The 15,490-nt window shown below is 50.2% G+C and overlaps 1 protein-coding gene across 1 annotated transcript in view; it reads left to right on the top strand.

Annotated features, from left to right (window-relative positions):
• Positions 1 to 15,490, top strand: part of rrp12 (ribosomal RNA processing 12 homolog) — a 39,387-nt gene that overhangs the window by 17,222 nt on the left and 6,675 nt on the right. Inside the window, exons 13-26 of the mRNA XM_078413263.1 lie at positions 404 to 518; positions 1,493 to 1,635; positions 4,324 to 4,445; positions 5,367 to 5,431; positions 6,972 to 7,134; positions 7,658 to 7,812; positions 8,441 to 8,508; positions 9,781 to 9,874; positions 10,067 to 10,225; positions 10,321 to 10,401; positions 11,068 to 11,173; positions 11,823 to 11,930; positions 14,763 to 14,920; positions 15,385 to 15,476. Of these exons, the coding sequence (XP_078269389.1) occupies positions 404 to 518; positions 1,493 to 1,635; positions 4,324 to 4,445; positions 5,367 to 5,431; positions 6,972 to 7,134; positions 7,658 to 7,812; positions 8,441 to 8,508; positions 9,781 to 9,874; positions 10,067 to 10,225; positions 10,321 to 10,401; positions 11,068 to 11,173; positions 11,823 to 11,930; positions 14,763 to 14,920; positions 15,385 to 15,476 (1,629 nt within the window). The remainder of the gene's footprint in view (positions 1 to 403; positions 519 to 1,492; positions 1,636 to 4,323; positions 4,446 to 5,366; positions 5,432 to 6,971; positions 7,135 to 7,657; positions 7,813 to 8,440; positions 8,509 to 9,780; positions 9,875 to 10,066; positions 10,226 to 10,320; positions 10,402 to 11,067; positions 11,174 to 11,822; positions 11,931 to 14,762; positions 14,921 to 15,384; positions 15,477 to 15,490) is intronic.

Below are 15,490 nucleotides of genomic sequence, written 5' to 3'. Positions count from 1 at the left end.
CAATTGGCCAGGTGTGTTGTCATGTAATGGAAACGGGGCCCAGAGGACAAGATGGGTAATAGTAGATGGGAAGGAGGGTTGGAGGGATGGGGAGGGGGAGCGGTGGAATGATGGGAAGGGGGGTTGGGGAGGGACAGAGGGCGGGGGGGTTGGGGAGTGTGGCTGTCTCAGATCGTTCAGTGTACTGATATTCTCCCCACATTTGGAAATAATGTATTGCAGGGCTGTGGAGGAGGGGTAGGGAACGGGAGAAAAGGTGCAGAGGTAGAGGGAGGAGGGGCGGGAGTGGGTGGAGGTATGGGGAGTGGGCATATAAGTGGGGAGGAGGGTGGGCAGTGGGGTGGGAGAGGAGGGGAGTGTGGCTGGCCCAGATTGCCTGCTGTACGGATGTGATGTGTTGCAGGGCTGTGGAGGAGGCCCTGGCCTATCGCTTCTACACGTCCTGGGCCAGTGTTCTCGACGTTCTCGCCGCCTTCTTTGAAGTGATCGGCTCTCAAGCTTCGCCAGCAATGACGCAGGTGGGAGTGTGTCCTGTGTTGGGGAGTTGAAAGCAAAGGGCCTGAGGTGGGGGGAGTGTGGGACTGGGGAGGGGGAGGAATGTGGTGCAGGGCTGCTCTAGGGTGGGGGGAGTGGAATGCTGGGCCCAGTGATGGATGTGTGGACCAGAGGTGGGAGGCGGCTTGGCCCGGGATGGGGTTTGGGAGGGCCCCATGTGTGGATTTGGAGTGGGAGGGAGAGTGATTCTGAGGAGGCGTGGGGTTTGGGGTAGGGGGAATGGGAGGGAGAGTAATTCTGGGGTGGGGAGGGCAGGGGTTTGGGGAGGGTGGGTCTGGGGGGAGTGTTGACCGTAGTTTGGGGAGGGGGAGATGCAGGGAATCTGGTATTCTCTGGCGATGCGGAGTGGGGAGTTCTGCGTGCAGTGATACTCCGGCGATCGGGAACGTTTGGGACCTTGGCGGTGTCACGTGTGCGTATTCTGGGCTATTGATGTTACTCCAACACTTCCTGCAATTCAGTGGAAGGGGGTTGAGGGAACTGGGCCCCTGGTGCTTCAGAAGGGAGAGTAGGAAACAGGGTTCCGGTACATGGGAGGGTATGTTACCCGGTCACGGTAGATGTGGCTGTGGCGGTGAATCGTTGTGGCAGTGGATCCAGCTGTAGTGGGGGGTCCAGCTGTGGCAGGTGGGGGGGGGCAGGTGTGGTGTGGGGGATCCAGCTGTGGCAGGTGGGGGGGGGGGCAGGTGGTGTGCGGGGATCCAACTGTGGCAGGTGGGGGGGGGGGCAGGTGGTGTGCGGGGATCCAACTGGCAGGTGGGGGGGGGCAGGTGGTGTGCGGGGATCCAGCTGTGGGGGGGGGGGGGGGGCAGGTGGTGTGCGGGGTTCCAGCTGTGGCCTGGGGGGAATCCAGCTGTGGCAGTGGATCTAGCTGTGGCAGGGAGGGGGTTCCAGCTGTGGCAGGTCCAGCTGTACTGACCCGTGTTCCTGCTCTCAGTGTCTGCAGGCCCTCTGTGATCTACGAACGACTCCACATTTCCCCAATGTCTTGGAACTGGAGCGTGCCGTGGGTATGGCGGTGGAGAAGATGGGAGCTGAGACTGTTTTACGGGCTATTCCTCTGCAGATTGATGGCACAGAGTGAGTGCGGCAGTGTGGGGCATGCATGGGGCTCGTCTTTGAAAAAACCTGCCAGCTGATCTCCCTCTCCCCAGTTATCCACCCGTGCCATGCTATCAGGGTCACAATGTTCCGCCTTAGCTCACCAAAAATGCCATCCGCGTCAGTGACAGTCCTTCACACTGGTAATCCTCACAAAGTGTCCTCATCACCTGTCTATGTAACACATTGGGTAACGTTACAAAGCGTGTTTCCCTGCAGCCATCAGACACCAATGTCTCTTGAAAACATAGGGTGGGGGTTGCTGAAATTGAAGAGCAATTCCTCTATTCTGTTTTTGTAATGCGACTGTCTATAACACGGTGCCGCAGTGTTAGAGTTGCTGCCTTGTAGTACCAGAGACCCAGGTTCAATCCTGACTACGGGTGCTGTCTGTACGGAGTTTGTACGTTCTCTGATCTGTGTAGGTTTTCTTCGGGATCTCTGGTTTCCTCCCACACTCCAACGACATACAGATTTGTAGGTTAATTGGGTTGGAATAATTGTAAATTGTCCCTAGTATGTGTTAATGTGTGGGGATCGCTGGTCAGCGCGGACTCAGTGGGCCGAAGGTTCTCTGTCCATGCTGATCTCTAAACTTAACTAAACTAAACACAAGGTTTCTCAGAAATGCAGCTATTGCATTATAGCAGAACTCCCTGCATTGCGATCAGTAATGCATGTGGCCTGGTATCATTCTACATCACCCCTATTTCACAAGCCCCCTTGTTGCCAGGAATGCTTTGTGAATGCTAAGTGAGGTATAAAGGATTCTGTGGAGCTGGGTAATCAAAGACTGATACAGTTTGTATGCAGTTTGAGAGATAGTGGTGGAAGTTGGACTCTGGAATATAAATGAAAGATTCCATGGGATAAGGTAGATCAGAAAACTGTCTTGGAGGTTTTGTCAGCAGTTAAACAGTGGATTTGAAGAAACCCTGTAAACTCTGGGCAGATGCCAGTGAGATTAAACGCTGCGTTTAGAGAGTGACCTCTCTCTAGGCGAGGCTGATGATGTGGGTAAGTAAACCTGGCGAAACAGTCGCAACTGTCCAGTTAAATTGCTACTGACAATAAACCAATATTTAGAGTAAAATAGGAAGAACTCTAAAGAAGCTGACAAGTACAGAATACATTAATTAGATTAAACGGTATCCTTGAACTGGGAACCTGCCACCCAGGGTTCCAAAGAGGTGACTGCAGGAATATCACAGGCATTAGCGATGTATTTAAGTGCTTATGTATCGTGTTACTTGTACAGAAATGTATACAAAAATGAATTTCACTGTACCTCGCTCGGTACATGTGACAAATAAAGGACCATACCATGGATGTGTGGAGGAAACAGATCTTCCCAAATTTCCTGGGTCCATGAACAGTTCCACCAAACTGGAGATAGCAGGTGTAATGTGCCCATTTAAGAAAGCTGAGAGAGAACATGGGATTTGTAGAGGAGTTAACCTGACATTTGTCAGGAAAATGTGGATTTTTAAATTAAAGATGCAGCAATAAGAGTGTTTAGTTTAAAGATACAGTGCGGAAACAGGCCCTTTGGTCCATCGAGTCCGCACCGACCAGTGATCCCCGCACACTAACACTATCCTACACACTAGGGACAATTTACTATTTTCAACATGCCAATTAACCTACAAATCTGTACCTCTTTGGAGTGTGGGAGGAAACCAGAGATCCCGGTAAAAACCCACGCAGGTCTCGGGGAGAACATACAAATTCTGTGCCTGAACAAAAGTGTAACATGTTTAGGCAGACTCTACAAGTTTCAATAAGGAGAGAGTAGTGTTAGGCAATTCTAATGAAGCCTTTTGAGATGAAGAGTAAACATCTATATATCGTTAACATAGATAAACAACAGTAAACCCAGTAGAGACACACAGACCCCAGCTCACCCATGTGAACAACATTGCTCCACTTCCACACTCTGACTACAACCACTAACCCAATGCTTTTAGCAGCTGCCCTGGATCCTATGTGATCTAACCTTCCAGACCAGCCTACTGGGGGGGGGGGGGGGCTTGTCAAAGGCATTGCTACAGTACACATAGACAACATCCACAGACTTGGTGGGCCAAAGGTTTCCTTGCTGTATCTCTAAACTTAAACTAAACTAAACCACCTGCAATGCTCCTCCTGTTTAGAGGAATACATCTAGTTAGGACCCAGGGATTGATCCATCTTTATGCACTTTAAGATGATCAGCGCCTCCTCTTTTGTAACGTGGTTATGTTCCAAGACATCACTATTTATTTCCCCAAATTGCTTAGCTTCCATGACCTTCAAAGTAGGTTCACGAAAAATCTTCATATAAAATGACACCTATCTCCTATAGCTCAACACATAAATGAGCCCATTGATGCTTAAGAGGACCTATTATTTCCCTGATTACTCTTTTTCATTTATTATACTAGAATCTCTTGGGATTCCCCTTTGCCTCATCTGTCAAAGCTATCTCGTGTCTTTTTGCCCTCTTGATTTCCTTCCTATCTGTACTTCTCCATCACATACTCTTCAAGCGATTGGCATGACCGCAGCTGCCTATTCCTGGCACATGCCCCCTTGTTCTTACCACTGGTTCCATATCCCTTGACAGCCAGGGTTCCCTCCTCCCGACAGCCTTGCCCTTCACTCTCACAGGAACGTCCTTTCTTCCAGGAAGAGCTTGGACTTCCCACGGAGCTGGCTCATCCCCGTGATCCGAGACCACGTCAAGGAGACTCAGCTCGCCTTCTTCAACAAATACTTCTTGCCTCTGGCAGCAAAATTGAAGAGCAGAGGTACTGTGGGCTTAGGGGAGGGTGGTAAGGTTGGAGGGGCGGTGGTGGTAGGGATAGAGGTGAGTAAGTTTGGGGGGGTGGGGGATAAGGTTAAGGTTCGAAGGGTGGGAAGGTAGAAGTGGAGGATTGGGGGGGGGGTGGGGGAGTTGGTGGGGGAAGGGAAGTGAAGTAGAGGCTGTGAGTCTGGTTAAGGAGGTGACCACAAGAAAACAGGAGCAGGCTATCAGCCCCTTCGCGCCTGCACCACCAACCTTCAACGCTCCAGAGAAAATAATACGTTTATCCAACCTCTCCTGATAGCTGCTCCTCCCTAATCCAGGCAGCATTCTGGTAAACCCCTTCTGCGCCCTTTCCAAAGATTCCACATTCTTCCTATAATGCGGCTACCAGAACTGCACGCAATAGTCCAAATGCAGCCTAACAAAAATACCATAAAGCTGTAACATGACTTATGATAATGAGGATTCCTTTTCACAGAGGAGTCTTTGCACAGAGGGCAAGGGTTGAAGGAAAGAGGGAGAGGTTTAGAGGGAACTTGAGAATATTTGACCAAGAGGGTGGATAAAATGTGGAACGCACTGGTTGGGAGCGTTGGCGAGAGTATACTCATAACATTTAACGTATATTTAGGTAAGCACTGGAAATGCCCAGACATAGAGGGCTATGTCCGGATCCTTCGAAATGGATTTAGAAGAGAGAGAGATAGGTATCAGTGGACAACACAGACATGGTGGGCCAAAGGGTGCGTTTCCGTGCTGTGTAACTGTTGAGGCACAGGGTCGAGTTGCTCAGGGACATGGTCTACTGACGGGGACACCCCGGGGCTGTGCTACCAGGGTATGTGACTTGTGCGGTGTGAGTGGGAATGAGCCTCGCAGTACAGATGTAACCCATGAATTATTTGTGCCTTGTGTTCTGCAGCTGTGGAACTTGCTGAGTCTGGCCAATCTCTTGAAGCCAAAATCTACGACACTTTGCAGTGGCAGGTAAGGTCACATGGCTGAGGCAGTGAGACTGAACTGGCACTGCCATCAGTATGTACAAGCACAGCATTGGAGTACTGTATACAGTGTTGGTCATCTAGCAATAGGAAAGGTGCTATAAGCTGGAGAGGGTGCAGCAAAGATTCACATAGTTTTACCAGGATTGGGGCTTGGCTTGGGTCATAAGGAGAGATCGGATAGCCTGGAGCTTAGGAAGCTGAAAGACGATCTTGTAGAGGTTTAAGAAAAATCACGAGAGGAATCGATAGGATGAATGGTCATAGTCTTTAATCCAGGATGGTAACGTCTAAAAGAGGGCACAGGCTTAAGGTGGGTGGGGAAAGATTTAAAGGGGGATGTGAGGGCCATCTTTTTCACCGATGTGGATATGTGAAATGAGCTGCCAGAGGAGATAGTTGAGGCAGGTATAATGACTACATTTGAAAGATGCTTGGACAGGCACATGGATAGGAAAGGTTGCTAAGGGATGTGGCCAAACGCAGGCAGGTGGGACTAGTGTAGATGGGACATGTTGGCTTGTGTGTGCAAGTCAGGCCGAAGGACCTGCTTCCATGCCGTGTGACTCTGCGAGGTTCCCAAGAGAAGTGGCCAAATACAGCGCCAGGTCTGGTGGGCACTTGGTTGGTACGGAGGGAGGGTTGGATGTGCCGTGAGACTGCATCGGGAGAGCTGGCACTGGGCCACACCGCCAACAGGTCATGGTCAGTGTGAACGTGCAGCAGGTTACTCTTTCATAATCTGGGAATGACCACTGAGCCTAATAACTTGCATGCCTTAAACGAGGGGGTGGGGTGCAGTGCCAGTGGGTGCTCAGCAGCCATGGACAACGTGCACATTGTCACAGGCGGCGTGGAAGGCGCTCGATCGCCAGGGCTGGCGGGCAGCGGCACGTCCGCAGCACCACGGTCCCGCCCTGCGTTGTGGGGACATGACGACCGGTACTGAGTGCCAGTCGGATAGCGTACGTCCTGGGAGTGTTTGATGGGACAGTAAAGAGGGAACTTTGGTTAGTATCAAACTTATGTCGTCTCTGACTGGGCATTTGTATAGGTTCATTACTGTCACGTGTTCCAAGATACAGTGAAAAACATCCAGGCAAATCGCGCCGTGCACGAATACAACAGGCAAAGCAAAGAGAAAACAAACTGAGTGCAGAATAAAGTAGTACAGTTACTGCGAAAGTGCAGGTAAAAAGTGCACGGTCTGCAATGAGGTAGGTTGGGAGGTCAGGACTACAGCCCAACTTGTGGGAGGTGTGTTCAGTAGTCTGATTACAGCGGGGAAGAAGGTGTTCCTGAATCTGGTGGTGTGAAGCTTTGAAGCTTTTGCCTTCTGCCCAATAGCAGAGGGGAGAAGAGGGAATAACGGGGGAGAGGAGGGAATAACGGGAGAGCAGAGGGAATGACGGGGTGAAGATGGACCTTAATTATGTTGGCTGATTTCCCCAACATAGGTTGTGATGGATTTGGGCTGTAAGGACCTGATCATTTGCTGGTCACGTCAATGATAATGCTTTGTTTAGATATGGACGATGTTGCCGGGATTCTGCACCAGACCCACAGACACGGTCGTGGCATTTAAAAATATTGCCAGGACCCTGGGAACGGCCATCAGTGACAGGCCAGACTTGCGACCGATCGTCTGCCAAGCTCTCCGAGCCCTGATCAGCAAAGGCTGTGAGAATGGTGAGTGGCCCTTCAGCTGGTTCAGGCTGATCCAGGAGCAGTGGACCCCTCACTAGCTGGTCAGTGATCGGAGAAGGCCCAGCCATTGATCAGAGACCAGCCCACCCCAGGACCTTGCCCCCACCCCTGCACCCTCCACCACCCTTGCACCCTGCACCCTCCCCCACCCTAGGACCCTGCAACCCCCTGCCACCCCAGGACCCTACACCCACACCTCCCCCACCCATCCACTCCCCCGGGACCCTGCACAAATCCTCATTCCTTGCCCTACCCCAATCCCCTTCACCCACCCCATCCCCAATACCCTGCACCCAACCCAGGACCGTTCACCCGTTCCCTCCGCCAGACCCTGTTCCCATCCTACTCTTCCCCCAATCTCCAGTGGGAAGGATGCTCAACTTACGTTGGCAACTGCTGCGTGATGTTAATGTGAGCCGCAGCGCTTGGTCTGGGCGGGGCTGGGAGGGGGGGGGGGTAGGCATCTCCCGCGTCTCACCGGTCAAACGTCCTCTCGCTCTTCCAGACGCAGACCGTGCGGAAGTGAGTCGATTTGCCAAGAACTTCCTGCCGCTTCTGTTCAACGTTTACTGCACTCAGCCGGAGAGTGGGGAGAGCCCTGCCCAGCGACTCCCCGTGCTGGACACCATCAAAATGTATATGACCCTGGCGGAGCAGAAGGTAGGCCCAGCATGGGACGGACACACCGTAACTCAGGGCCCAGTGTGAACATCTTTTCTTCATCCTCGCTCGGGCTTTGCTGTGGCCTCACTCTGGCACTCAGGTCATGGAGCCGTGTCGGAGAGAGGGGGAGCATCATGTAGCTGGGAGTCCTGGGGGGGGGGCATCATGCAGCTGGCGGTTCTGCGAGGGGGGAGCATCGTGTAGCTGGGAGTCCTGGGGGGGGGGAGGGAAGCATCATGCAGCTGAGGGTTCTGCGAGGGGGGAGCATCGTGTAGCTGGAAGTACTGGGGGGGGGAGGGAAGCATCATGCAGCTGAGGGTTCTGCGAGGGGGGAGCATTGTGTAGCTGAGAGAGAGGAGGAGCATCATGTAGCGGGGAGTTCTTGGGGAGAGGGGTAGGGGGATTGTGTAGCATGGGGTTCTGAGGGAGGGGGGAAGCATCATGTAGCCGGGAGCTCGGGTCGGCTGTGAGGGTTATGGTGAGACCTGGAGTTGTGTGTGTGGGAGCACTGGTTGAAGGCCAGGGTGGGTGCTATTGGAAAGATTGAGAGCTTAAATGTGCACATGTCTGCATTGTGCTAATGGTGACATAGAACTGGACAATGTATTGCCCTGCCATCTCACAGCTGGTGTGTGGATTCCTCGACAAGGCCAAAGAGAAGCTGGAGAAATCGGAGAGTTCAGCATTCACAAGGTAAGGACCAGCGGGTTTATTTTGTTCAGTTTGGAAATGTGCCTGTCAGTGGGCAAATCAGCAGGTTATTACTCACTCCTTGGTGCCCTTGTGAAGCAGGTGAGAGCTGCTGTATTTCAAAGGTAGACACAAAATGCTGGAGTAACTCAGCGGGACAGGCAGCATCACTGGAGAGAAGGAATGGGTGACGTTTTGGGTCAAGGCCCTTCTTCAGATTTCAATGTCAGGTACGAGAGGGCATAGTTTAGTTTAGAGATTCAGCACGGAAACAGGCAGTTCGGCCCACCGAGTCCGCGCCGACCAGCGATCACCCTGTACACTATCCGACACACTAGGGACAATTTTACCGCGCCGCGTAGCCTACAAACCTGTCCAGCTTTGGAGTGTGTGAGGAAACCGAAGAAAACCCACACAGGTCATGGAGAGAACGCACAAACTCTGTACGGACATCACCTGTGGTCAGGATTAAACCTGGGTCTCTGGTGCTGTAAGGCAGCAACTCTACCGCTGTGCCCCCTCAGCTTTACGCTGAGCTGGGAAAAATTTAAAGGAGATGCGGGATGAGTTTTTTTACACAGTGAGTGTTGGGTACCTGGAACCCACTGCCAGGGGTTGTGGTGAAAGTATACAAAAGTGCCATTTAAGAGGCTTTTTGACAGTCACATGAGCAGGCAGGGAATGGAGGGATAGGGACCATCTGCAGACAGATGTGCAGTTTAAACTGGAGTCTTGTTTGGAAACTGGGCCGAAGGTCTGTTCCTGTACTGAATGTTGTGTATATTCTGCATGTGCTTATGTCCTGGTGACAGTGGCCCCACAATATAATGATGATACTTTATTGTCACTTGTACCTAGCTCAGTGCAGTGAAATTCTTTGTTTTTCAATACAAAGTACTCAAAAGAGTTGCCACAAAGTGCCGACGAAGTTACAAAAAGTACACATCCATTCTTCATCCCCTTCACCAATCCCCCTTTGTTCTCGGCTCTGTTTTCGGTGCCGCCCCCCCCCCCCCCCCCCCACGCCGAGTCCCCCTTCGTCTCGGCCCGACTTTGAGGCTCTGACCCTACCACATTGTGTTTTACATTTCATTGCATCTGACTTCATCAGTGGGTAATGTTGGCTGCGTGTATTGCAGTGTTATTTTGTCAAATAGTGGTTGGGATTCATCATTAAAATTGAAATATTATTTCGTAGAAATAGTGAAAATTTAAGGAGTATGTGTAAAGTCCCTGGGCCTAAATTAATGGAGATTTATACTTCCCTTGCTATAGACTGTCGGTGATGGACCTGTTGGTAGCAATGGCCCCACTGGTCGATGAAACCAGCATGGATCAAATGTACCAGATGATACTCCCATTCCTGCAGGTAAGTCCTGATGTTTGCTGTCTGCTGAAAGAAGTCTTGGGCATGTTTTGTAATGATCCTTGTGACAATATGTGGTACCAGAAACAACATGGTTGTGAGAAAGTGATAGTTCTGTGGTCCGTCTAATGGACTGCCTGTGTGATCTGTCTACTTGTGTGATCTGACTGGGATGTTAACCTCTTGCTGTGGCAGAGCAAAGACCACAGCGTCCAGAAGAAGGCCTATCGAATCCTCGAGGTTATCTGTGGGGGCACGCAGGACACGTGCAGGCAGTTTGTTCACAAGCATTTGGATGAGTTGAAGGTGACACTGCTGGGATCTCTCAAGTCTGCGGCATCCCCTGCAAAGAGGGTGAGTAGCCGTGCGAGGCGCGTGACGGGGCTGTTGAGGCAGCAGATGGTTTGCACACTCCATTATTCACTGCTGTTTGCCTTTCTCTCCCCCAGCCAAGGTTGATGTGTCTGATTCACATTGTCAAGCAGCTCTCTGTGGAACATCAGGAGTTCATCGTAGCACTGCTTCCTGAGGTAGGATGTCCTTCCACCCAGCGTTCCAACTCGTCCAGCTCTCAGCTCCACTCTGCGGTACCTTGCCTTGTATTGAGCTGGTTACATGAGACCAGTTGAGTTCTGGCAACCAGATGTGGTCACTTTGTTGGCACCATCAATCACTGATTAATCTGCAGCATTTCCCCAGTGACCAGCAGTCACTTTACTTGAAAGGGGTAAATCTGCAAATTTACTTGAGGTATTTCTGTCATATATCGGTGCTATTGAAATGGAAGGACCTCATTATGAGAGGCACAGAACCATTTTCCCCAGGATAGAAAAATCATATACTAGAGGGCATAGTTTTAAGGTGAGAGGGCAAAGTTTAAAGGGAATGTGTAGGACAAGCTTATTACACAGAAGTGGCAAGTGCCTGGAACATGGTGCTAGGGATAGTGGTGGAGGCAGATACGATAGTCTGTGTTGAAGAGGCTTTTGGATGGGAACATTGATGTGCATAGAATGGAGGGAAGTGGAGTATGTGCAGGCAATAATAGATGATCTTGGCATCATGTTTTGCACAGACATTATGGGCTGAATGCCCTGTTCTTGTGCTGCACCGTTCTGTATTGGTGCTGGCTGTTTCTAGGGCATGTAATCGGGTTTGACAGGCTTATTTAATGCTGAAACTCTTGGTCCCTGAAGGTTATAATCTGCATGAAAGAGGTTTCCATTGGAGCACGCAGGAATGGCTACACTTTATTGGTGGAGATCGGTCAAGCCTTCCTGAGGTTTCACATCGATGGACAGGGTGAGTCTTTCTTCACCAGTTTATGGGGGGGAGGTCTGCGTGAGGAGAGGGGGGACTGGGGGAGGAGGGATTGTGGGCCTGGGTGAGTGGGTGGGTCGGGTGAGGAGAGGGTGGGACTAAATTGGGGGGGGGGGGGAGGGGGAGATCTCTGGTCAGCTGGTGCTCTGTGAATGGCATGGCAGGATGTCCTCAGAACCCATTTTGGGGGCTGTTATGCCTGAGGTTGGGTGGTTTGGGTGCCATGATTTCAGTGGCTCTTACTGGCACTCAGCTCAGAGCCTGGCACTTTGCATTGCTGCTGCAGCCTTGATCACCCTCTCCTCTGTCTGAGGTGGGCAAGTCTCCGGCAGGCAAGCCGGGCTTTCTGGGCGGGTTCTCCTTCCGGTGGGCAAGCTGGGCCTTCCAGGCAACCGTGTCTGAACTGAACATTCTGATGATTGGTTGAATACATTTGGGTTCAGCTTTATTATTGTCACGTGTACTGAGGTACAGTGAAAAGCTTTGTTTTGCAGGCTATCCAGGTAATACAATACATAAATACAATCAAACCAAACTCCAGTACAGTAGGCGCTGGCACTCTGTTCTCAGTTTGAGAAATTCATGAAAACATTCGGTGTGATGTTACTTCTGTGGTGTGTTTCTTTTGCAGAGGCGATTTCTGAGTACCTGGCATTGATTTACGCCGGTTTAACTGGCTCTGTCACCATGATCAGCTGCACAGTCCTTGCACTCACTCGCCTGGTGTTCGAATTCAAAGGTACAGAACTGGGAAAGATTATTCACGGCATTTAGTGGTGGTGAAGACATTGATTATAGTTTCCTGCAATGCCATGTTTCAGAACCAACTATGGGATGGGCAGATTAATGAGCAGGGTTTTGCTCACAGCCCATTAGTGTGTGGACACTAATTGTTTGGAAGGCAGATACATGCAACAGCAGCTTAAGTTCTAGTCTGGAAACCGCTGACTTCCATCGAGAGAGGCATAGACTATATATTAAACTGGGCAGATCTGGGAATGGGTCAAAGGGCAAGCATCAAAGGGAAGTATTGAAAGAAGAGTTCAATATGCCACCGTTATTACTGATGGAAAGAGGCCTGGTTATTACAGTAAAGCTGTGGACAGCTCATTAGTCAACCCTAAAATATTCTAAAATGTGGAAAGTAGTTCTGATCCAAATGACTTGGAAAGATTTAAGAATCAGCAAATGGTTTTGTGAGGGGGGGAGAAACATAAAAGCAACACAGGTTTTTACTCTTGTGAAGAGTGGGCAGGAGCAGCAACGAGCCATTGAGAGTGGTGAAACTGAAATGACATTAAGAGCATTTGGAAGACACTTAATGTGAGAAGTGGGCTTGTTGCGAGGGGTCCAGAGGAGCTACGTATAGACAATAGGTGCAGGAGTAGGCCATTCGGCCCTTTGAGCCAGCACCACCATTCAATGTGATCATGGCTGATCATTCTCAATCAGTACCCCGTTCCTGCCTTCTCCCCATACCCCCTGACTCCGCTATCCTTAAGAGCTCTATCTAGCTCTCTCTTGAATGCATTCAGAGAATTGGCTTCCACTGCCTTCTGAGGCAGAAAATTCAACAGATTTACAACTCTGACTGAAAACGTTTTTCCTCATCTCCATTCTAAATGGGCTACCCCTTATTCTTAAACTGTGGCCCCTGGTTCTGGACTCCCCCAACGTTGGGAACATGTTTCCTGCCTCTAATGTGTCCAACCCCTTAATAATCTTATATGTTTCGATAAGATCCCCTCTTATCCTAAATTCCAGTGTATACAAGCCTAGTCGCTCCAGTCTTTCAACATATGACAGTCTTGCCATTCCGGGAATTAACCTAGTAAACCTACGCTGCACGCCCTCAATAGCAAGAATATCCTTCCTCAAATTTGGAGACCAAAACTGCGCACAGTACTCCAGGTGCGGTCTCACTAGGGCCCTGTACAACAGCAGAAGGACCTCTTTGCTCCTATACTCAACTCCTCTTGTTATGAAGGCCAACATTCCATTGGCTTTCTTCACTGCCTGCTGTACCTGCATACTTCCTTTCAGTGACTGTTGCACGAGGACACCCAGATCTCGTTGTATGTCCCCTTTTCCTAACTTGACACCATTCAAATAATAATCTGCCTTCCTATTCTTACCACCAAAGTGGATAATCTAACACTTATCCACATTAAACTGCATCTGCCATGCATCCGCCCACTCACACAACCTGTCCAAGTCACCCTGCAACCTCATAGCATCTTCCTCACAGTTCACACTGCCACCCAGCTTTGCATCATCTGCAAATTTGCTAATGGTACTTTTAATCCCTTCATCAAAGTCATTAATGTATATTGTAAATAGCTGCGGTCCCAGCACCGAGCCTTGCGGTACCCCACTAGTCACTGCCTGCCATTCTGAAAGGGACCCATTTATCCCCACTCTTTGCTTTCTGTCTGGCAACCAATTTTCTATCCATGTCAGTACCCTACCTCCAATACCATGTACTCTAATTTTGCCCACTAATCTCCTATGTTAAGAGGGAGTTAGATGTGGCCCTTTTTGCTAAAGGGATCAGGGGGTATGGAGAGAAGGCAGGTACAGGCTACTGAGCTGGATGATCAGCCATGATCATATTGAATGGCGGTGCAGGCTCGAAGGGCCGAATGGCCTACTCCTGCACCTATTTTCTATGTTTCTATGTGGAACCTTGTCAAAGGCTTTCTGAAAGTCAAGGCATACCACATCCACCGTATCTCCCCTGTCAATTTTCCTCGTTACATCCTCAAAAAATTCCAGAAGATTAGTCAAGCATGATTTCCCCTTCGTAAATCCATGCTAACTCGGAACGATCCTTTTACTGCTATCCAAATGCTCTGCAATTTCGTCTTTTATAATTGACTCCAGCATCTTCCCCACCACTGATGTCAGACTAACTGGTCTATAATTTCCCGTTTTCTCTCTCCCTCCTTTCTTAAAAAGCGGGATAACATTAGCTACCCTCCAATCTACAGGAACTGATCCTGAATCTATAGAACATTGGAAAATGATCACCAATGCATCCACGATTTCTGGAGCCACCTCCTTAAGTACCCAGGGATACAGACCATCGGGCCCTGGGAATTTATCAGCCTTCAGTCCCATCAGTCTACCCAACACCATTTCCTGCCTAATGTGAATTTCCTTCAGTTCCTCCGTCACCCTAGGATTTCTGGCCACTAGAATATCTGGGAGATTGTTTGTATCTTCCTTAGTGAAGACAGATCCAAAGTACCGGTTCAACTCGTCTGCCATTTCCTTGTTCCCCATAATCAATTCCCCTGCTTCGGTCTTCAAGGGTCCCACATTTGCCTTGACTATTTTTTTCCTCTTCACATACCTAAAAAAGCTTTTACTATCCTCCTTTATATTATTGGCTAGCTTACCCTCGTAACTCATCTTATCTCCCCGTATTGCCTTCTTAGTTATCTTATCCAGGAGTGGGTTGAAGGTGGAGATAGTAGGCAGAGGGTGCCGCGCTGCAGGGTCAATGTTGGCATCTGCCGGAGCCCGGGCTAAAGGGACCAAGGACTCCAGCTGTCTGTCTCGTCCTTAGATAAGATGGATGTGCCCACCATTGAGCAGCTGCTGAAGAATGTCTGCCTGTTGCTGCAGTCCAAGACTCGCGACGTGGTCAAGTCAGCGCTTAGTTTCATCAAAGTAGTTCTGTTCGTCGTGGATACGAGTGGACTGGCTCCGCAACTGCCGCTGCTGGTGAGTCCAATCAGAGACCTGTGGGATCACTGTCCGATGTCACTGACCTGTGCCCCCCTGCAATGTCCGCTCAGTGACCTTTGACCCTGGGTACTGTCCATTCAATGAACTGTGACCCTGGGCACAGTCCGATCATTGACCGGTGACCCCAGGCACTGTCCGATCTCAATGATATGTGACCCCCCGCAATGTCCAATCGGTGACCTTTGACCCCAGGTACTGTCCGATCAATGACCTGTGACCCCTGGCACGGTCCAATCACAGCAACCCTGCAGACTCACTACCTGCTGCCTTGGACGGGTGACTGAACATTCAACATTCCTCTCTTGCCCTCCACAACTGCGCCTCTGCCCCGTGTCAACGCTGTCTTCCTACAGAACTTCTCTCCTCAGACTCCTGCATCCCCAACCCACTCCCACTTCTCCTCCAGCTGCCTCTCAGTCGCTTACATTCTGTGCCCTCAGGTTGAGAGTATCGGCAGTATGCGGAATGACACGAGGCGATATTTCCGTACAAAGTTGAAGAACATTTTCACAAAACTTATACGCAAGTTTGGGTAAGTTTTACAAA

Source organism: Rhinoraja longicauda, chromosome 16 (genome assembly GCF_053455715.1).
Source record: "Rhinoraja longicauda isolate Sanriku21f chromosome 16, sRhiLon1.1, whole genome shotgun sequence".
In the NCBI taxonomy this organism is placed as follows: Eukaryota; Metazoa; Chordata; class Chondrichthyes; order Rajiformes; family Arhynchobatidae; genus Rhinoraja; species Rhinoraja longicauda.
The sequence above is the reverse complement of the archived record's forward strand: the minus strand, read 5'-3'. Positions and strand labels throughout refer to the sequence as shown.